Genomic DNA, 24061 nt, shown 5'->3' with positions numbered 1-24061 from the left:
ATGAGACTGATTTCAGTGACGCTCCAGGGACAGACGAGTCTTCACTGAGGCCAGCTTCCAGCCTCCACCGCTGAGACTGCAGCTCTGCACAAGACTTTTGGCCAGCGGAGAAATTAAATGGTCGTGCCCAACTGAGTCTGGTTTCTCTCAAGGTTTTTTTTTTCTTCACTCGCCTCGGTGAAGTTTTTTTTCCCTCTCTGCTGTCCCCACTAGCTTGCATGGTTTAGGATCGGCAGAGCTACCCATCGATGAATTTGCTCTTCAGACTCTCAGTAATGATTTTAAACCACACTGAACTGAGCTAAACTGAACCGAACTTAAACTCTGAAATCTGAACTACTCTGTTCCAATTACTATGACCATTTATGTGAAGCTGCTTTGACACAATCTACATTGTAAAAGCGCTATACAAATAAAGCTGAATTGAATTGAATTGAATTGAATTGAATTGAATTGAATTGAATTAAATTGAATTGAATTGAATTGAATTGAATTGAATTGAATTGAATTGAATTGAATTGAATGGTGTGGTGTCACTGCTGACATAAAGGCCTCATTCACAAGTCCTGCAGTCTGGTAGACTAAATTTAAGTTGTTCATCATGCCTCACTTTACCCCACTGCCACATTTTAGAAAAAAAATGATATTTTGTAGCAGTTCATGCTAATCTTCTAGCATCATCACATGGTTTTATATCTTGATAGTTCATCAACATGTATGATATAAGTTTTTTTAATCAATTTTTTAAAATTTTAATCAAAGTTGATTAAGTTGGCTGTAAGAAAATTTAGTTTTATATGCAAAAAAACTTATTTTGTGAAAAAAACATGCTTTTCACGGCACCATAAGTTCCTGACCTTCATGGTCAAGGGGAAATGGAAGGGGCTTGAAAACAAAATTGTTATAGAGTGGTATATAAAATCCGTTGTCTAGATTCAAGGGGTGTCTCACATTACCCCATTTTCCCCTATGTGTTTCTGGCATATATGTGGAAATATATCTTTCTGACATATATGATTCTGACATATATCTTGACCTATATCATTCTGAAATATAAGGGACATATGAATCTGACGTTTATGGGAGATAAATATGGATACATATATGTTTATGAAATATTTGGGACATTTATTTGTCATACACATAAGGGTTGCATACCTTTTTGGCATATATGTGGACAAATATGTTTTGTGACATATATGTTTCTGGCGTATATGTGGACATATGTTATGCATAAATGACAAATATGTTTCTGGCATATATGTGTACATATATGTTTCTTACAAATATCGGACATATATGTGTTATACATTTAGGGGACTTGTATGTTTCTGGCACCTATTAGACATATATGTGGTTTACATATATGGACAAATATGTTTGTGACATAAATGGGACTTTTGTGTTTCTGGCATATATGTGGACATTAATGTGTTATGCATAGATGGGACTTATATGTTTTTGGCATATATGTGGATATATATGATTCAGAAATATATGGGACATACAGTTTAAGTCTGAATTATTAGCCCACTGTTTATTTTTTCACCAATTTCTGTTTAACGGAGAGAAGATTTCTTCAACACATTTCTAAACATAATAGTTTTAATACCTCATTTCTGATAACTGATTTATTTTATCTTTGCCATGATGATATGACCATTCATGTTTCTGGCATATATGTGGACATATATGTTTTTGGCATATATGTTACATGTATGTGCTATACATATAGGGGACATATACGTTTTTGACATATGTGGGACATTTTTGTGACATATAAGTGGACATGTTTCTGTCATAGGACATAAACAGTATGTTTCTGACATGTATGGGACATATTTGTTTCTGGTATATAAATGGTTTATGTTTCTGACATATATAGAACATATAGAAGTCAACATTTGAAGTGGATCATCAACTTTCATCAAAGTTGTCCTAAAATTATAGAATAACACCCATTCTTGTCTAAGGGCAAATTTAAAAAACTTGTTCCATCCACTTTAAATGCTCAAAAACTTCAAAAAGTTCAAAAATTCTAACTGGATCCTCGAGCAAGTCAAGAGTGAGTAGCCTAAATGATAACAAAATTACTTTATTGCGTGAACTATCCACTTTAGAATGCATATACTCCAAGTGTCAATGCAGAGCTGCAAATCACTATTGTTCAAGCTGCTCGCTGCCTCCATCTCGCGGTCACCCGAAAGTGGAGCATCAAGTCTGTCTGCAACGAATCTGCGACCGTCGATCGGAAAATAGTGAAACAGTGGCGCGCCGGTAGGATTCAGCCGTCACAGAGAGAGAGACAGAGGACCATGACAGACCCCAAAACAAGCAAAGAGCAGAAGTATGATCGACAGCTCAGGTATGTATCATTTGTGTGTTCGAAAATCACATAATAATCGGGTTCGCACGACCAATTATTCTGCTTCAGCGGTAAAGTTTTCCTATTGCATTAACGCAAATGTACAGAGGCCCATCGGTCACTGCAAGAGCTTTAATTATCTCGTCAAATTCATCATTGTTTAATTTAAACAGCAACGACAGAATTAATCAGACTTCTCGCCTGGCCCGTCAAGTAACGTTAACGTTAAAGTAGCAGATCTGAAAACACTTGATATATTTCAGATTTGTTTATGAGCATTTCACGCGTTATGGATGTGACATTTGCAGTAAAAACTCAAAACATAAATTCGCATAGAAAGTAAATTCCTTTTATTAATCGGGGGTCGCCACAGCGGAATGAACCGCCAACTTATCCAGCAAGTTTTTAAGCAGCGGATGCCCTTCCAGCCGCAACCCATCTCTGGGAAATTTCCCCACACACACTCATACACTACTGACAATTTAGCCTACCCAATTCACCTGTACCGCATGTCTTTGGACTGTGGGGGAAACCGGAGCACCCGGAGGAAACCCACGCGAAGGCAGGGAGAACATGCAAACTCCACACAGAAACGCCAACTGAGCGTGCGACAGCGCCACTGCCTCGCCAGAAAGCAAATGTTAAAATTAAATTGAAACTTTTGTTTAGATTTTCCAGAACAAATGACCACAGAGTTAAGGGACTAGAAAAATATCAATATGTAAACATGCTTTAAGCCTATTTAAAATGAGGAAACATGCCTTATGGATGTGACAAAAAAAAGTCTGCGGGTTTATAGTATACATCGTGCTTTGTATAAATTATGTGAATTACTTCTCAATCCAAAAGAAACTATGCTAATCCAAAGGGTAATAAAACAAAAAATGAAAATTTTATTTTATGTAATATTTTCACATTTAAGTGTCGTTATGTGACTTCTCTCTTTTATGGATGTGACAGATGTTAAATTGCCTCTTGTGTGACTTTGGTAAATCAAATAGAATAGTTTAAAAACATTGACAGATGCAATTTGGGGTATTTCTAAAGTACTGTAAAATACTTACACAAAAAACCCAGAAATGGTTTCGCTATTTTAGTAAAAGCTTAAGGTTGACATTTGCATGGAATTGCTCTTGTTTAGATTTATTTAGCTACGTCAATATACTTTGTTATGATGGGACAACATTTGGCTGAGACAAATACTTGAACATCTGGAGTCTTAATTAAAATCTAGTGCTTAGTATTGCATATTACTGATCAAAAACTGAGTTTTGATATATTTACAATAGGAAATGTGCTAAATATCTTCACTGAACATGTTCTTTACCTAATATTAAGATTTTTGGGAAAATCAATCATTTTGACCCTTAGCTAATTATTTTATTTATTTTATCATTTGCCAAATATACCTGTGCAACATAAAACATAAGATTTTAGTCGAGGGTCACATTTATTTGACGATGTAATGCTATTTAGGCTGCCTTCCTCTCTGTATTTAACAGATTTATATATAATGGTTATTTTTGAAGTAAAGTTGGTTTTATATTTGCACATTTGGTCAGTTATAACTTGTAACATGTTCGCTATATTGTTTACCTTGGTACTTTGAAAATTCAGTATGAAATCACATGCAAGTATGACTTAAAAAAACAACATTAGCACATTTTATTTGACTGTGAACAATGTTGAAATTTAATATTCATTGGCTGCTAGTATAATTTCACTATTTAGAGTTTGCAAAGATTACTTTTGTGAAATGATATTATTAAGGAGAGAGTGTGAGTTTGAATATAAAACCAACTTTATCTCAATGTGGTTATTGACTGGTCATTGAGTGATTGAGATGTGTTTGTATCAGGTTGTGGGGAGATCATGGACAGGAAGCACTTGAAAATGCCCATGTGTGTCTCATCAATGCCACTGCATCTGGCACTGAAATCCTCAAGAACCTTGTGCTGCCCGGTACTGTATATATCTCACTGTACACCTCAAATCCTGGCACTGAGACGTGAATCATATTGGTTATTGTGCTAATGTTATATGTTCACTCCTCCTTTTTTAGGAATCGGAGCCTTTACCATTGTAGACGGGCACAAAGTGTCAGGGGAGGATGTTGGGAACAAGTAAATGTGTTGGCGTGATGATGTATATCTTTTTTGGAAATATAATATGATAAATTGATAATTATGCCTGATTGCATTCTTTAATATTTTCTGCAGCTTTTTTCTCAGCAGCAATGCTATTGGAAAGGTAAGTATAGAACTGTGTCGATAAAAACTTCCAACTATCCAACCCTAATGTGGCATATGGTAATTGATACTGGGCTTTTTTTTTCAGAACAGGGCACAGGCGGCTACGGAATTGCTCCAGGAGCTCAACAGTGATGTTTCTGGAAACTTTGTGGAAGAGGTCAGTCTTCATGTCTTCAAAACATATTATACATTTCTATCAGCAAAGTTTTCTATTTAATTAATTACAATACAAACTCAAGTAAACTCGGGTAAATCAAAACAATGCATTTTGGATTTTTTAAGATTGTTAAGACTTATTAGGTGATTGTAGCTTAAAATTAAAATGCTCGTAGTTTTAGAAAATGCAATGCCTTTGAAAGAAATAAGGTCTCAAAAGATTATATGTGTCATTATTAGTGGTGCAAGAGTGTATGGGTGTTTCCCAGTGTTGGATTGCGGCTGGAAGGGCATCTGCTACATAAAACATATGCTAAATAAGTTGGCAGTTCATTCCGCTGTGGCAACCCCTGATTAATAAAGGAACTAAGCTGAAAATGAATGAATGAATTATTAGTGGTATTTTTTTATTTACTTTTTAAGGAAATGGATTGTTTTGAAAAGCAAAGTGGTATTAAAAGGTGTCAATAGAGACTAATAATTCACAAAAACTGCAAAATTAAGCTGATGAATGCTGATAACTGATGAAATATGGCACATAGGTGAGGGAAATCCTAGACATTCACAGAGTGTGTGATTAAGATGAGGTTGTTTCTTCTTGCCAAAAATATTTGTGGATTTAAATTATAGTTAGCATCTTTATTTTAGAGGTTTAGTGAGGGCGGTTCGTTCATTTTTTACCTGATAAGCGAATGGTGCATATTTAATTATAGGCCAGCACAAGAGTCCAGTGGAAAGTTTGTTTGAAAAAAAAAAAAATACTAATAAGCCTTTGATCCTGATTGTGAGTCACATTAATTCAGTAAATTGTTCCAGACTTTTGTGTGTTTTTTTATCTCTTCATCCAATTATTATTTTTTTCTTCTTATCAGAGTCCTGATAAGCTATTGGACAACGACTGTGAGTTTTTTCACAGGTTTAGTCTGGTAATTGCCGTCCAGCTTCCAGAAAGGTATTAAAACACAAACCGTAAATATTTTCCTTTACTATTTTTGTGGGTGTCTTTGAAATGCATTGCCAAACAGACAAATGTTAGATTACATAGTTAGAACCAATTAATTAATAAGTTATGAATGTTATTTTTATCAGATCAGCTTATGTTCGTGTGTTTTATTTTGACAGCACATGTTTGAGGCTCGGTGCAGTGTTATGGGAGGCTGGAGTGCCATTTCTTGTATGTCGAACATATGGACTTATTGGCTACATGAGGCTGATTGTAAAGGAGCACACAGGTAATTGCCATTTTAAAAGCCAAATTATTTTTGAGAGAATACATGAGTAGTAGTGGAACAGGATGGTTGATTTGTGGGTGAGTGGGCTTGACAAACCCTTAGAAACACTCTTCTCTATATATCCAGACACTTTGCATCTTACAAGAAATCAGTTAAGATAGCAATGTTTACCTGTGAATGCACCACAAATCATGTTGCACTATTTGTTTTCTTCAACCTTAAAATACATCTTATGCACAATATCTTGCACAATATAGTTCTGTCTTATGTAAAAGTACTTGCTTAGTCTTAGGTTATGTGTATCAGGGCTTGAAATTGCGACCATTTTGGTCGCATACGCGCCTGAAATTTTATCTATGCGACCTCAAAATATATTTGGGAGCATTTGTGCCAGTGCATAAAATTGTTGTGTGCGACCAGTTTTTACTGCAAAATGTTCACCACACGTGCAGATTTGGGAGACATTCACGCAGAATGCATCTCTGCCCTTGAAACGCGAAACGCAGCGCTCAGGAATGGTTTAAAACAGTTGTCATGTCAACTTGCTGCAGTAAACAAAGCCAAGTCCGTAATGCTTGCCCCGCCTTCACGCTCTTCTTATTGGCCCACTGCTCTAGCACTGAAATATCAGATGTCAGTCACTCAGTCAATGCCTTCTGGCTTGAGATGACAGTGAGAGCTACTACCGTGAAAAACTGTAAAGAGCTGAAGATGAGAATGAAGATAACACTGACAGATTTTGTTTTAGAAACCATGGCCTCTAAAGTTACAAATAATGACACATCTTACTAGTGATCATGTGCTGAATGTTAATCCACCATCTACACTTTTCGTAGAGTGGAAAAAATACTTCAATTGGCTTCAAGTCCGCTATGAAACGTCTGTGGGATGGAATTTTCAGGTAACTGTTTGCCACATCTAGCCTTGGCAACATCCGCCTTGGCAACTATTAGTGGCAGCTATATGTAAAATTTAACACCACGTACTGTACTGTACTGTACTGTAGCGTGTACTCGCTACTCATGAAAAGACCGGTATTTCTATGAACATGACGTATGCATATAATAAGGTACAGTATATGTCAAAATCATCAGTGCAATATCAGACAGCACCCGTGAGAACAGCACAGTTATATCGTTAACAGAGTTACTCATGTCAAGCAGGGCGTGCAGGGCCGGTGAGCGGTCCGTGTATCTTTTGGTCACTCAGTTATGTTATAAAAATCTATTTTCTTGTGATAACAGGATTTCGTTGAGACATATTTTCCTTACACTTGCATATATATATTTTTGTGTGTTAGTTTGATTACTGTTGATTTCAAATGCAATAAATATGTCTGTAAAAGAGGCCATGGTTTGTGTGCGGCCATGGTTTGTAAAACTTGTAGTAACAGTGCTTATAATTGGTGGGTGCGACTAAATTTTGGCTGATGCACCTAAATTCGTAAAGTTAGGAGCACCGGTGCTACCAAGCAAAAAGGTTAATTTCGAGCCCTGTGTATAGTTAAATATTTATGGTATATGTTCAGTTGAAGTCTATCCCCCTGAATTATTAGACCGCTTGTTTATTTTTTCCCCCCAATTTCTGTTTAACAGAGAGAACATTTTCTCAACATGTTTCTAAACATAATAGTTGTATTAACTCATTTCTAATAATGGATTTATTTTATCTTTGCCAGAATGATAATAATAATAATATTAATATTAATAATATTTGACTAGATATTTTACAAGATACTTCTATACAGCTTACAGTGACAATTAAAGGCTTAAATAGGTTAATTAGGTTAACTAGGCAGGATGTGGTAATTAGGCAAGTTATTGTTTAACAGTCATTTGTTCTGTAGAAAGTCAAGAAAAAAATATAGCTTATAGGGGCTAATAATTTTGTCCTTAAAAAAGGTTCATAAAAATTTAAAACATATTTATTCTAGCCAAAATAAAACAATTAAGACTTTGTCCACAAGAAAAAAACATTGTCAGATATACTGTGAAAATTTCCTTTCTCCGTTAAACATCATTTGGAGAATATTTTAAAATGAAGAAAAAAATTCAAAGGGGGCTAATAATTCTGACGTCAACTGTATAGTTAGTAGTACACTGTATATAGGATAGTTAGATTACTGCTCCAGAATGTTAGTTATGTATAGGTGTAAAAAGGCTCTTATGTCCAGTTTTGTGCTAATATTTATGATTATGTTTATTTATGTAGCACTGTGGTCCTGCGAGACACGACATTTCATTCCACTGCATGTCCACAAATGTAGTGAAATGATATTAAAGCTAAACTTGACTTGACCATATTTGTTTTGCTCATGAAAGACTGACTAATGTCGGTGGAAATTTGCCTAAACTAGTCTAATTGTACTGTTTAGGCAACCCATAAATCTTTTTTTAAGTAAATTTGCAAATGTATTAGAATTGCATTATTTGTGTCCCTGACTGTAGTGGTGGAGTCTCATCCAGATAATGCTTTGGAGGATCTGAGACTAGACCAGCCATTCACAGAGCTCAAACGCCATGTAGAGTCCTACGACTTGGACAACATGGAGAAGAAGGTAAGATTAAAGTTGATATCAGAGCGTTTATTATCGGTGTCCGTTTTGATAGTGTGAATTAAATCAATTGCAGTTCGTTATGCAATATGTTTTTGCTCTTTTGTAGGATCACAGTCACACACCGTGGATCATTGTGGTTGCCAGATATTTGGAAAAGTGGTACAATGAGGTAACGACATACTCTTGAGACCCTTCTGATCATGACATCTTCAGAATGTCAAACCTTCTCAAAGTGTGTGTTTTCTGATCCAGAACAACTCCCAGTTGCCCAAGAATTATAAGGAGAAAGAAGCATTCAGGCAACTCCTCAGAGAAGGTAATATAATACATCACATTAGGAATTTATCAATTTTCTGGCCTTTCTGTAATTTCTTTCGTTCCTCAGGGATCCTTAAGAATGAGAATGGAGGACTTGAAGATGAAGAGAACTTTGAGGAGGCGATCAAGAACGTGAACACTGCTCTAAACCCCACTAAGGTACTGGAGCCCCTCAAGTTTAAAGAAATAATAATTATTATAGTTCTTTACATTCTGTATTGAGACTTGTCCTGCATTTATGTAGATCTCCAGTGGAACGCAGGACATTTTTAATGCTGAGCAGTGTGAAAACATTACCTCACAGGTTAGTATGGATATGTAAAACTACTTTCAAGCTCTATCTTTATACGTTTATTGATATATTTCACAACTTGACCACTTATATTGTACATTTGAATCAAAGACAGGTTTCCAGGGCTGATCAATATACTCTTACTGGCCAGTTTATTAGGTGCATCATGCTAGCACTGGGTTTGACCACTATTTGCCCTCAGAACTGCTGAACTTCTTTATTTTACATTTAAAATAGTCACTCAAATCATTCTTGAATATTGACATGACAGCAGCATCACAATTACTGCATATTTGTTGGCTGCTTATCATGTGTGGTGTTGCTTATCTTGCCTGTGATTATTTTGATTTGACTTTAGTTTTTAACTATTAAGAATAATAAATCAATTAATAATAATAATTAATTATAAACGGGTCAGTTTCACCTTTATTTGTTGACAAATCTTTTTTGTACCTAAAGTCAGAATAAATTAGTTTTTTTCAGTCTATTGGTTGTCAGAATCTGTGAAACGTTTCATTTTGATTGTCTTATCATAGAGCTCGTCCTTTTGGGTGATGGCACATGGAGTTCGGGACTTTGTTCAAAATGAGGGGAACGGAAACCTCCCGGTTCGAGGAAGCATCCCAGACATGATTGCAGATTCAGACAAATTCATCAAGTTACAAAATGTGTATGTATTCAGCTTTTTCATCACTATTTGAAAATTCTCAGTAGTACAATGCTCAGCATATATGCGTAGACCCCTCACAAATCTATCTTTTAAATTGATATTTTTGATAGGAAGCTATACAGTATTATATTTGTGCATGTACATTAGACTAGTCAGTACCAAAGCCAAATCTGGAGCTTATCTAACAATAATTTATGATAGCGGTCCAAAAACCAGTACACCCAAATTTATATGTTATAGAAAAACATTAAATATAAGTAAAAAAAAATGAAAAAAATTTAGTTGAAATTTTGCAGGTTGTATTTTTTATTATTATGTTTTTTTTATTTTGCTTATATTTACTGAGAAATGGATAAAAAAATATTAATTTTCAAAATGGGGTGTACTCAGTTATGCTGAGCACTGTGTATTTGATTAATATTGTTTTAATATGCCCCAAATTTTAGGATGTAAAATGTTTCGGCATACCAAAAAGGTTTTAGCATGGTTTGTGTTTATGCAAGTGAGACAAGTGTGGTGCTAATCTACAAGAGAAGGTACAAATAAACGTCCATACACCATGCTAATCAAGCAGTACAACTGTTTATTGCTGGTACTGACTGCTGATATCAATTATCATAAAAATATTCAATAATAATGAATCATACTCATGAACATTATTAATCGAAATACAACAAAATTGCTTAAAAGGCTAATAATGCTAAATAAAGATGGGTAATAAAGATTACATAAATAAAAGACAGATAATGAAACCCCAAGCTATTTGATATATTTATATACAACCTCAGAGACGTGTCATCATTTTCCACTTCAAAGACTGGGTAGCTCGTTGCAGTCACATTGGAAAACCAACACGTGTGTCCGAGAATGCTGGGCGATGTACGCTTAATCCTCACCTTATATAGTCATATTTATAGTCATAATTTAGGTGCTGGCCAAAAGTCGGCCTATTAGGTAAGAAAGAAGAGTGAGTTGATCAGGCCCACCTTCTCTCTCCGCTAGGTGCACATTATTTCTGATTGCAACGCACAAATTTGAGGTTTGTAGTGTCGGCATGATTATCTAGAGTCAATATTCTACCTCCTGAAATTTGGAGAAAGTTAACCTTAAGGTCATGAGACCCTTCTCCGGTCATTTGGTCATGCTTGAGGGTCAATATTTTACCTCCCGAAATTTGGAGAAAGGTGTGAAGTTAACCTTAAGGCAAAGGTATCCAAACTCGGTCATGGAGGGCAGGTGTCCTGCATATTTTAGTTCCAACTGTATTAGAAACTTCCAGGGAGGTTTGTTGTAGGAAGTTGTAGGTAAACTATGCAGGACACATGGGATCCTTCTCTGTTCATTTGATTGTTTGTTGAGCACAACAGGAGAAAAACCAAAAAATAACCCATTCCTTACAAATATGCACTGCAATTTAGCCTGCATCTTACAAGAATTAACTAGTGATGGCAAGATCTGATGAAGTCTTACTAATCATTGAATCTTTTTTATCCATATGTTCACAAAAAGGTTCATTTTCAAGGCTTCATTTCATTTACATTACCACATGGTGGCCGAAAAGTCTAAAACTAGCAGCTATGTTACAGATGACCTGATGTGATCCACTGTATTTTACATGTTAAGTCTTAAACAAAATAATTAAGAAAGAGATGTTTACACAGGCTATGTCTGAAATCGCCTACTAATAAAATAGGTACTACGTTTACAGAAAAGTACATTCTATATAGTATGAATGTGAGTACGAGTTAAACTTGGAAACATTATCATTTGACCTTATCGTGTGACCTATCCGCGTCAGTTGCATTGCTTTACTCTTATTAATGAATTCTCTTGCAAGCATCTTGAGATACCATAGCATCAATCGCATGTGCACTTCAGAATCTCGTATTAGTAGGTCATCTGGATACTATCATGGATACAATGAATTTGGACATAATGTACTACGTGGCTTGCATAATGTTTTTAACTTACTATATAGTATCAAAGTATGCAATTTCGGATGCAGCCATTAACTAATCTATTTAATTTAAATTTTTTTTGGTGCTGAATGATTATTGTATGACATAACTGTCATACATTTATTAGCTCAAAATGAATGGGGCCAATCTAAATAAAGTGTGTCAGGGAGGGGGCAATAATATTATTCTAAAACGGGATTGTGGCTGATTTTCAATGGGCAGATGGCAGTCAGCTTGCTTGAGTAACTCAGCGGAGGATGTCGCACTCTATGGTTGCGTCAAAATTAGAGCCGATTCCTAAACCAGTCAGGCAAAACAAGATTTCGGTCGTCATCAAAACATTACAAGCTTCAATACGTGCTTTTAGTAAAGCTTTCAGGATTACTTAAAACACACTCTGAAGCCTTGACACAGAGCATAACATTAGTAGCATTAACTAAGAATTATTGATCATGACCAACAGCTGTACTGATGGGGTGGTTTCTGTATTGAATATGTAATCAGACTGCCTGTTGATGGTAAAAACTAGCATTTATTTGACATTTTCACTTTCAGGTACAGAGACAAAGCCATGAGGGATGCTGCAGTTGTGTCCAAACATGTTGAAATGCTTCTACAATCAGTTGGAAAGGTATTTACAATACATAATAAGCATACTGTTTTGCTATGATCTTTTTTTGCACATTAACGTTAATAATATGAACTCTCTGCTTGATCCAAAGACTCCAGAAAGCATCTCTGAACAGGAAATCAAACTCTTTTGTGAGTATATTCAGATGTGCTTGTTTGCGTTCTTGGCCTTTGATGGTACCAAATTCTTGTTGCGATTTATTTTTATCACGTACACAGGGTATTATCACGATATGAACATTAAGTAAAAAAAATGCTACTTTAACAGGTATAATAACAAAAAAATATATAGTTTATTGATGTATTAAATATACATTTTCAAAGTAAACAGATGTTTAAAACAAACTAAATTGCTAAAGCATTATAAAGTACAATAGGTAACAATTTACAATAAACGAATCTTTAGTAAATGTTAAATAATAGATTAAAATCAGTAGTGAGAAAAAACAGATATATTACAGTTACTATGCTAATAATAGTTAAAAATACAAATGAAAAGTATTAGTTCTAAATTCCATTTAAAACAACATATCAGATTTTGACTGATTTAGACACATAATTAGTAATTAAATAAGGTATTAGCATTACCTAAGAATAGGGCTGCACAATATATTGTTTCGGCATCGATATCGCAACGTGATCATTCACAATTGTCACATCGTAGGATCTGCAATGTTGACTCTGGATTATAATTCAGCATTTGAATGTGTTTTGAGGCCTGTGACTGTGTAAGGTTTTTTTAAAGCATTCGGGCAAAGTAATTTGTACCATTATTAATCTTAATTACGAGTCATTTTATTGAATTATTTATTCAACAAAGACTATACAATATTATTTTACATTTTACTAGACAATTACTCTATCTGCATACTTGTGAGACGCCCCAGATAACAATAAAAATAATTGTTTATTTAATTCATATCTTTTTCTTTATTGTATTCATCTAGGCTTGTAGATTGTTTTATGCTGATGCACTTACGGGATTATCCCAACTAATCAACTAAAATGATCAATTCATTCCAAACAGAATTATTTAAGTCATCTGGTGGAATTGTATTCATATTGCAATATATATCACAGAATAACAAAATATTGCAATGATTTTTCAAATATCATCAGCCATAAGATTAATAAAAGCTTTTGTAGTTTTTGTTTTAGTGAGTTTAGTTAAATTAACTAATGTTACCTACTGGAGACTTGTAATAATAATAATAATAATAATAATAGTAGTTCATTTTATTTATAAATGGCACCTTTCTTGACCCCCAAGGTCACCTTAAAATAAGCATCAACAGACACACCAAAGCAAATTAATAAAACAATTAATAAAAAATAAAACAATGGCAGACAAAATTTTAAATACATGAAAGGAGTTGAAGCATAAACACATCGAAGTGTAAAATAACATGGTAAAGGATAGTCATAGGAAAGCCTGCTTTAAGGGTCACGAAACATCAAAACTCATTTTTGAGCTGTTGACAGTCGCATATGTTTCCCACATTGCTAAAAACACTATTAGGACACATATTTTACAGAAAAAGTGAAAATTGGTTGTTTTTCCATTTTTTTGAGCAAATTCGTTCTTCCGATTTAAAACAAATTTTTTAAGCTGCGTCACAGCGATTAGATCCTTATGTGTAATCCAGCGTGTAGACTGGCTGTCTGTACCTGTAAGTGCATCGTGACGTCTTTGAGTGTGCTGCATTCATTCATGAGAAAGATTTTGTTTAAACGAATCAGCGTGCTCTATTGTGTATGCGGTGCAACTTCATTATTATGCATGATAGCTTCGAAGACCGTTTTTACCTGTACAGTGTTCAGACGGCAGAGAGAGATGCCACATTGTGTTGCCAAAACAAGTGGAAGAGGAAGAATTGTTTGGAGACGCAGGTTGTCAGTATTGCTTTTATAATTTGCTGCATCAAAGGTTTTGTTTTCATTTTCCCGCTATGAGAGTGCAACTGGACTCGCGTGAGGATTACAGTGCACGTAATCCACCCTGCTGAAACAGGGGGGTTTCGTGGCCCTTTAAAAAGATGGGTCTTAAGACGAGATTTAAAAGTGTTAAGACTGTCACTGCTCCTTTGGTCTAGGGGAAGCGAGTTCCATAGTCGAGAAGTCGATGCGTTTACTATTAGAGTACAATAACCCTAAACATAGTCATCAAATTTTCAATCAATATTTTAGCGTGTAATAGAACAGATTAATGAAGCTAATTTACTAATTAATGCCTAGTTCAGACTGCGTGATTTTAGCCCCGATTTTGGCTCACCGACAGGTTTTGAGAAATCGCCGACAAATGCCTGAAATCACAGGCAAATCGCTGCTCGTGCACGTGAGTGACAATCACACAGTATGAATGATCAAAGACGCGATCTGAGAGAATCGTCGATGAGTCGCCGATGCCTGTGAGATATTTGGCGTGCTAAATATCTGGAGCTATCGGCGATTCAAATCATGCCGTGTGAATTGAGTTTTGACTGAAAATAACATCAGCCATCGCCTACAGCCAATGAGAGAGCAGCTTTCACTTGTGTGTGCGTGTGTGTGTACCTGCTGCTGGCCAGCGGGAGGCTGGGGGAGAAGTTAAAAGCGCTCTTTTTCGGTTTATTTGGACCCACGAAATGGAGGAAAAACTAGTGGAGCAACCGTGTCTGTTTGACGTTTCATACAGAAAGAAATTAGTTTATTAGCAACTTAAGTTGAGGAGAAATGGCTAATTCCCTTTAAACCCAGGTGAGCAAACATGTACATGTTCTACCCCATTAAAGGCTTCTTTCTCATTACGTAGTTAATAACAAAAGATATACTACTTGTTTTTGGCTGTGAGACGTAGTTTGGACGAAGTTGTCGGCGATTCTCCCTATAGTAAAGTCATGCAATGTGAATGTTTATGTCGCCGAACCATCTTGCAGTGTAAACAAAGCAGCGACGAAACGCCAGCCCAGATAGTCATGCAGTGTGAAAACATCTGTGACACGACTAGTTTGAAAATCATGCAGTCTGAACTCGGCATAAGGCACCAAGCATTTAGCTCTGTTATGAACAACACTGAAAATACGATTTGAATAATCTTAAAAAGCACTCAAAAACTTGAAATAATAAATAATTATTTACCATATTTTTACATGCCAACGATAACAATATTGTGCATGTTCACTGTCATGGAATCTGAATTCTTTAATATCCAGATTTGCCTACTGCATTTATGAAATTCATGGTTAAAGGAACAGAATAATTATTTTTCCCATTTTTGAGCATTGGTAGTTTTCTCCACATCCAACCTCTTTGTTTAATACCTGTGTTGTGTGGTGTTTTGTTGTCCCACAGGTAAGAACGCGGCTTTCCTCCGAGTGGTGCGCTGCAGGTCTCTGGCTGACGAGTACAGTGTGGACACTTTTAATAAAGATGAAATCAGTACGTGTTCTTTACGGCCTTGTGGTTTATCTCAGCGTGTAAATGTTATGCTCACTGTTCAGGACTGTTTAGATGGATTTACTAACAGGGAATCTGATGGTTCATTGTTGTGTACATCCATGCTTGGGTGGTGTTAAAGCTGTTGTTTGTGTCTCCATAGCATCCTGTATGGACAGTCCAGACAGTGAGATGGTTCTGTACCTTATGCTCCGCTCAGTCGACCGCTTCTATCAGCAACACTCCCGCTACCCAGGTCAGAAGTAATCAGAGTAATCAGAACAGACACTTATTGGTCATTACAGATCTCTTAAAGGGTTTCAAGTAATTGTGTTTTCACAGCTATTACTGTTTTTCTGTGTTTTCTTTTTTAAACAAGCACATTTAACTGACCACCCCTGAATATTAATGAAAATTATTTCATTAATTTTTGTGTCATTTCAAACCTGTATTGATTTTATTGATTTTTTAAATTTTTTGCAGAATATTAAAAAAATCTATATATTTATGGAATGTATAAAAAAAAAAACATTGGTCACACTTTACAATAAAGCTTCTAATCTTACTGCATTTTTTACATGAACTAATATTGAACAATACTTGTGCAGCATTTATTAATCATAGTTTACGTAAACTACAGAAGAACTTTATTTCCACTATGTTCATTGCTTGTTCATATTAGTAAATACATTAACTAATGCAATCTTATTGTAAAGTGTGACCATAACAGCAGCTGCAATAAATGATCTGTAAATATATCAAAATACCTATTTTGAAGAAAATAAAACATGGCTGTTGTAGCCCAAAGTTTGACTAATGAATTGAGTCAAAATGAAGCTCTCTAGTGGCAGCATGGTTGCTCAGTGGTTAGCCTCACAGCAAGAAGGTCGCTGATTTAAGTCCTGGCTGGGTCAGTTGGCATTTCTGTGTGAAGTTTGCATGTTCCCCCCGTGTTCGCGTGGGTTTCCTCCGTGTGCGCCGCAAAGTCCAAAGACCTGCGCTATAGGGGAATTAAATTAACTAGATTGTCCGTAGTGTATGTGTGTGTGAATGAGAGAGTGTGTAGGTGTTTTCTAGTACTGGGTTGAACTGGAAGGGCATAATATATTGTGGAAGGTCTGCATAAAACATATTCCGAAATAGTTTGCGCTTCATTCCACTGTGATGACCTCTGAAATAAAGTCGAAGGAAAATGAATGAAGATCTCTAAAGCTACTTTTTGTAAATGTAAACAAACAATGACTTAAATTTTCATTTTAAGGTTAATTACTTAATTTGAGTTGTAATATGCAATTAATTTACCACTAACAAATACATACTGCAACTGTTTATCGTTTTGATGCAGTGTTTAGAGTCTTATCTTCTGACAGCTCTTATACTGTACATATATTCACATTATTTCTACATTGATAATATGACGAAATGTTTCCTGAGTATCAGTTTCTTCCTGAGAATAAGTATATTCAAATGATTTCTGCAGGAACATGTGACACTTGACTGAAGTACTGTTGCAGTTTTGTTGAGCATGAGACAGGCAGACTTAATATCTTATCCTTGAACAAAACGTTTATACAGTGGTGTGTTTATGAACTGTCACACTGATATTAGAGTATAAAGTTTTTTTTTTTCTTTTTTCTCAGGTGTCTACAATTATCAGGTGGAGGAAGACATTAACAAGCTGAAGCTGTGTGTAAACAGTCTCCTGCAGGAGTACAGTCTTAACGTCAATGTAAAAGATGACTACATCCATGAGTTGTAAGTTTAAGCTGACAGTTAAGCCTGTTTGGCCTAAATCTGTACTAGCCAAATATTTACACTGGAATTAGTTTTGTAATACTGATGATAAAGAGGCCCTCATTCTGCTGCTCCTTCTGTTTATAGTCAAATAACAAGTGTAAATGTTATTTTCATGTCTTCCAGCTGCCGATATGGAGCTGCTGAGCCACACACAGTCGCAGCTTTTCTGGGAGGTCAGTGTTCATGCTTATTCACTCACTGTACTTTCACATCCCATACTATAATTTATATTATAAGGATGAGAAATCAAATATTTATTGCTGGAATTCCTTGTATAATTCCTATAGCTCAAGTAGTAGAGCATTTCACTAACAAATGCCAAAGGTGTGGGTTTGATTCCCAAGGAAAGCAATAACAAAAAAGTAAGTGTACCTTCTTGGGCTGGGCGATTTGACCTAAAATCAAAATCTTGATTAATTAAACATTTATTATGATTAATAAACGATTATTTTATTTATTTATTTATTTATTGCCGTCATAGTTCACTGACAGGGTTTGTACAATAAATCACAAGTAAAAGATTTTTGAATGAAGGGTGCATTACTTGATTCTAAAATAACTGAAGGAAACACACACTATCTACTATCCATGATTATTTATTGAACATCAACGTTAAACAATCAAAATTAAAACACACATTGCCTAAAGCCAAAAGTAACTTTTTTCTCATATAAAAGTGAACATAAATTACTTGCACTTTTGGAAACAAAATTAGTTTCAATGCTTTCAAAACAAGAAAATAAGCAGCATCTCTTCTAAATAAATAACCCTTGTATATCCTGTAAATAATATTTTTAAACAGTGCGTTTCTTGAATCTTCTGTAAAAAAAAAAAAACATTTTAATTTAAGTAATCATTTAAATTTAATGGAAAATATGCTATCTCAAGGCATCTCTGGTGCAGCTTCCAATCAACGTCATTGTAGTGCAAACTTGCGACATATACTGTAGTTCCTTTTTTTTTCGAGAGGTGCGCAGTTATGCGACTGTGTGAAGGCTGCACCAGACCAGACCAGACGTTCGACGCAGAAGTATAAATCAGCCTAAGCTGAGATGGGTCACATGGCTCCACATCTGGTTGGGAAAGTAACGTAGACTAACCATGTTCCGTACACAATGATGTTTTGTACAGATTACATTTTAACGCCAATGTCTGCATAAATTCTTACGGGTCATAGACAAGCTATATATCTGTGTAATCTTTATTTGTCAATCTTTCACCCCCAAACACATCAGAGAGACTCCTACCAAATGTTTCTGATAAAATTCAAAAAGTTTGCTATGTCCACCTAATGCACTTGAAAATAGACAGTGGGCAAGCTAAAGGGGTGAGTGTTGCTTTGGATAGGAGACATTTAGAGCAACGACGATATGCATTTGCATGTCATTTATGCATCACACAATATTATAGTCTTTAGGAAAGGAATATTATATTATCACAAATTGTTAAATAAATTATCTTTTGTTAAATAAATGCTTTGAAATGGGGATATTTAAATGTCAGTTGTGGGGGGGTGATTGTATGGCGCAACTCCATCAGAGAGAGCCTGAGAGACAAACACTGTTTTGAATAATCTTTGTGCAGTGATGATGTTTATATTCATTAAAGGTCATTTAAATTAGCGTCAATTTGCATCTGTTACAAACTCGTGATGTTAAACTAGGGATTGGACTAAATACCATTTATATTGTGATGTTTTGTGTAATATGGGAGAAGAACCATGCATCTAGAAAAATACTGCCAAAAAGAGAATTTATTATACAAAAATCAAAGACGAACAGAAAATAATAATGATAAAGAACAATAAAATAGATAACAACAAATAACAGTCAAATTATTATTATTTTATTTATTTTTTAAAAGTTTCTAAAGTTTACTAGTTGATGTAAGGATGTACGTCACGTGACATCTACCTCTCCAAATTCCCTGGGGAACACAAAGCATATCAGCAAAATTTCAAATTAACAATATATAGAATATTAGTGAAGATAAACAAAAATAGCAAGAACAACTTTTGACAAAGCAATATTAAGTACCCCCCAAAAAACAAAAGAAATAACGTGAGGCAGATTAAAACAAAGCACAAAACGGAATGCAAAAGCCTCTTCCCAACGTCCTACTCATCGTCTTTTTAAAACCCTGGCAACCACTCAGATTGGCCACCGAAGCCACCACGTCACCGAAGATAAGGATGATTGACTGCTCCTACAGCCAATAACAATTTGAAGGGGGCTGAACCTGTAAAACCGAAAGAGAGAAAAGAGAGACAGAGAGAACAGGTGCGCACAGGCGCAAGAAAGAGCTAGAGAAAGAGACACACGCACGCAAAATTCCAGGAGTGTAACAGCATCAATTTAATGTTTTAATATTTTTCAATTGTCATGCTATAATAAAATAAACATGATATAACAATTAAATGATTGTAAAAAAATCATTTCAAACTTTCATAAAAAGGTAACACTTTATTTTGATGGTCCAGTTGAATATTAGTTGACTGTCTGCTAAATATCTGTTAATACTGCTCCTTTAACAGACATTTAACTGACTATAAGAAACTTTGCAAGTACATTTCAACTTACACTAACCCTAACCTAACAGTCTACTTATAATCTAATGAGAATTAGTTAGCATGTTGATCCAATGTAACTTAATTCAACAAACAGACAGTCAAAATAAAGTGTGACTATTAAATATAACATTAACTTCAAAATAAACCCAATAATAGTATATTCTGATGTTGGTTTTTAGTAATACTTAAAGCAATGTGCATTTTTGCCAGTGAATTTAAGATTTCTGCCCTGTACAGAACACTGTTTTAATTGTGAACGGAACACTGCTAATACCTATCATCTTCCGTACACATGCGTAGACGATACTTTTCCCATCCTTCTCAAAAACAACTGGTCCAAAAGACATCAATCAAGATTTGGATTTTACAATATTCATCCAGAGAATGATCACACAAACATGCCTATCTGGCTTTTCATGATGGAGGAGTGGTCGTTTGAGTGCGCTGAATAGCGAAAAGGGTACGCAACATGGTTAGTCTACGTTAATTTAAGAAATTGACCTGGAAAAAGTAGATTGATTATAGGTTCTGAATGTCGATTTCGATTATTTTTCGATTAATCGCCCAGCCCTTGTACCACTCTAAGACTGGCTGATTAATCGAAGGTCATTTAATACATGATTTAATCCTTAATACATTACAAGTCACTTCTGGATAAAAGCATCTGCAAAGTGCATAAATATTCAAACAAAAGAACAGTTTATGTAAATATAATAAATATAAATGATTGTTTGCATTTTTAATAATCAGAAAGCACTTGACTACATTATTGTGGGGTGTAAATGCATCCAAGATGCTTTGATTTTGAGTGCATGTGGTAATCAGATCAATAGAGGGTGCATTCAGAGGTGCTCAGGGACAGCTCTGACGTTATTCACTGAGGTTGTAAATGCTTTTTCTTTTTTTGTATTCAACCACTTAAGCACCATGTGGTACTGAGTGATGCGCTATAAACCATTATTATCTATTATATACAGAGCAGGTTGAACATTTCCTGTCGTACTCTATTCATTTCCATCTGACCTTGATGTGATTTATGAGTTTCTGTGACAAAAGCTCCTTTAATTTTCAGTTTAGATCACAAACATTAATTAATGCTAGCTATATTAGCACTCAGATCAGTTGATGATAACTTTGATTTTCTTACACCGTACCCCTAACATTTGTGATGTGTCCATCAGATGCAAAACAGCTACAAGACACAGAATCAATTAAAAATAGGGGCTTCCGCAGTGGATGAAACTTTTCATTCATCCTGTTGGCAGAAGTACACAATTTTAGGGTCTTTTCAATCCAGAAACTTGGAGTGGTTTTAGTTCCAGGAACACCAATTGGGGGATCAAAATTAGCTCCTATATCAGAATTGGGTCTAACCCAGCATTGTATTTAGGGTGATGTAATTGATTAGGCAAACAAGCGCCATATAAAACACTGGCAGCACGATATTTAAAAAGACAAGACATAAACATGCAGATAAGTAATATTTCTGGGGTATTTACAGTGGGTTCTTTTTTTTGACTCGATAATATGTAGCGCAACAAGTAGTTATAGCAAATTTTTTGCATCTTTTTGCTCTTACAGTCATTTTTTTTCTTGTGAAGCTCTGAAGTAACATTCTCTATATGGAAAATGTAGTATTTTGGGGGACCATCCCTCTGAGTTCCTATAACTATTTGATGTCTAATACCCCAGCTGATAAGAAGTGTGTGTAGGCAGATCTCTACCTAATTATGAAATGATTATTAAAAACACAAATCTCCCTTACCAAACTGCAATTTTTGGAGTTCACAATTGGTCATTTAAGTTTCTTTGTACTACATCTTTACAGACTTAAGTGTAATTATCGATTTTCGCTTTCATTTTAACACTTTTTGCACTGAGTATCAGGGAAGTTATAAAAATATGATGCTGCTCCAGCCACAATATTACAGTAATCGAAATTGTGGTTGTGTCTCAAATGATTCACCATAGAGCAGGGGTCACCAATCTCGGTCCTGGAGGGCCGGTGTCCCTGCAGGGTTTAGCTCCAACTTGCCTCAACACACCTGCCTGGATGATTCAAGTATACCTTGTAAGACATTGATTAGCTTGTTCAGGTGTGTTTGATTAGGGTTGGAGCTAAAATCTGCAGGACACCGGCCCTCCAGGAACAAGTTTGGTGACCACTGCCATAGAGTATGCACTGTGCCCTTTGCATTTAGTGTTGTGCAAAAGAGGTATTAAAGGTGAATATTGTGCAAAATAGGTATTTAAGGTTAAATATAGTGCAAAGGAGTTATTTAAGTTTGAAGTAAGCAGTGCAACATAATTGTGGTACATTTATAGTAATCATCCTTTTTATTATTGAGTTCTTGTAAGATGGAGTTTACCTGAAGTGTCAGGTGCATAAGAAAAAAAAGTGTTTCTACAGGTGGTTTGTCAAGCCCACTCACCTAAATGAAGCACAATTTGAATTGCACAATGTTTTCAAGAGATATGGAGTGATTAAGAAAGTGTTCATAGTGCAAATGTGTTTACATATTTAAGGATATTAAGTACAATATCATAGTTGTCCTCTATCAAAAAGCTTCTGATTACCTGTCAGTTATTTTATTTGATTCTCCCCTTTCTTTGCTCATGTCTCTGTCTTTAAAAAACTTCTTTTCACTTTTATTATTATTGTATTTTTTTTAGCTTGTAATTGATTTTATATATAAGACTTTCTTCATATCCTGAATTCATTCATTTATGATAATGTCAGTTGTAATGAAGCCCAGTGTCTGTTTGTTGTTGCAGGATCAGCGGCTCAAGAGGCCATTAAAATCATCACGCACCAGTTTGTACCTTTCAACAACACGTTCCTCTATAACGCCATGTCACAGACCTCTGCGACTTTTCAGCTGTAAAACAGTCATCTCCATCTGTTTCTCCATTCCTCTGTCGAAGTGCTGGCCTCAAATTGGCACTCAAGTTTATGCTTGCATTGGTCGATGGTGTTGCTTTTTAGACAAGACTCAACACTGATGCTAAATACTGAATAAACAGTGTATATCCAAAGGTTTTGTGTGTGTGTTTGTGCTCTTTTTTGTTTTACTGAAGACTGAATGGCTCTATTGTTATATTTATATAGTATTTGCAAAATACTGAAAAAGGTTTTTATAAATATCAAAACTTTAATTATCTGTAGTTTTTTTTTTTTTTAAATAAAATATGTTAGGTTTGTGCCATGTTTGTCTTTATTTGTAGAGAACAACAAAACCACTGTTTAATTATAGAAGGGTTTGGTCGAATGTCTCTCATTTTTAATCACATTAAAAAAAATCAATAACAAACATTTATTATTTTGACCAATGGTCAATTTCTGAAAGTGAAATTACGTTTTTTGTATGAAAATTAAATTACATTATTTGTCAACTCATAATTATACTTAATTAAATATTAAAGGGAATTACTTGGAAAACATTTCTTTTCTATCACAAATATAAATAATGTACATTAAAATACTTCATAAACCTAAAGAAACTGATAATTGTATATATTAAATACTGAAAGGGATAGTTTTCACCCAAACATGAAAACTGACTCACTATTTACTCAACTTCAAAGGGTTGCAAACCTCTTTCTATTGTTAAACCCCCTTAAAAAATTCATCAGCCTGTCATTGAGCAGAGCAAAGATAGGTGACATTGTCCATCGACAACATGGCGACTGAGACCACATAATAAGCCCTTAGAGGAGAAAAACTCAAATTTCAAACTGCAGCTGATCAAATCATTATTAAACAGAAAAGTGACATACTAAGTCGATCTCGATTTTTTGTATGTTGTAGAACTGTATTTATAAGTAACCCCACCGATCCTACATCACCTAAC

General features: G+C 35.1%; 1 protein-coding gene across 3 annotated transcripts; it reads left to right on the top strand.

Moving 5' to 3' along the window:
* Positions 1-573: 573 nt before the first annotated feature.
* Positions 574-23246, top strand: nae1 (nedd8 activating enzyme E1 subunit 1). 3 transcript variants are annotated; one of them, XM_073907038.1, is made up of 21 exons: positions 574-2065; positions 2173-2365; positions 4224-4327; positions 4428-4488; positions 4585-4615; positions 4703-4774; positions 5646-5725; positions 5896-6005; positions 8453-8562; positions 8669-8731; positions 8815-8878; positions 8948-9039; positions 9125-9184; positions 9709-9842; positions 12356-12431; positions 12523-12562; positions 15761-15847; positions 16008-16100; positions 17485-17599; positions 17765-17814; positions 22986-23246. In XM_073907038.1, exons 1-21 carry the CDS (start codon positions 2008-2010, stop codon positions 23093-23095), a joined length of 1803 nt encoding a protein of 600 aa, XP_073763139.1. In that variant the 5' UTR covers positions 574-2007; the 3' UTR covers positions 23096-23246.
* The last annotated feature ends 815 nt before the right edge of the window (positions 23247-24061 follow it).

The sequence above is a fragment of the Danio rerio genome, chromosome 7 (genome assembly GCF_049306965.1).
Source record: "Danio rerio strain Tuebingen ecotype United States chromosome 7, GRCz12tu, whole genome shotgun sequence".
Lineage (NCBI taxonomy): Eukaryota > Metazoa > Chordata > Actinopteri > Cypriniformes > Danionidae > Danio > Danio rerio.
The sequence above is the reverse complement of the archived record's forward strand: the minus strand, read 5'-3'. Positions and strand labels throughout refer to the sequence as shown.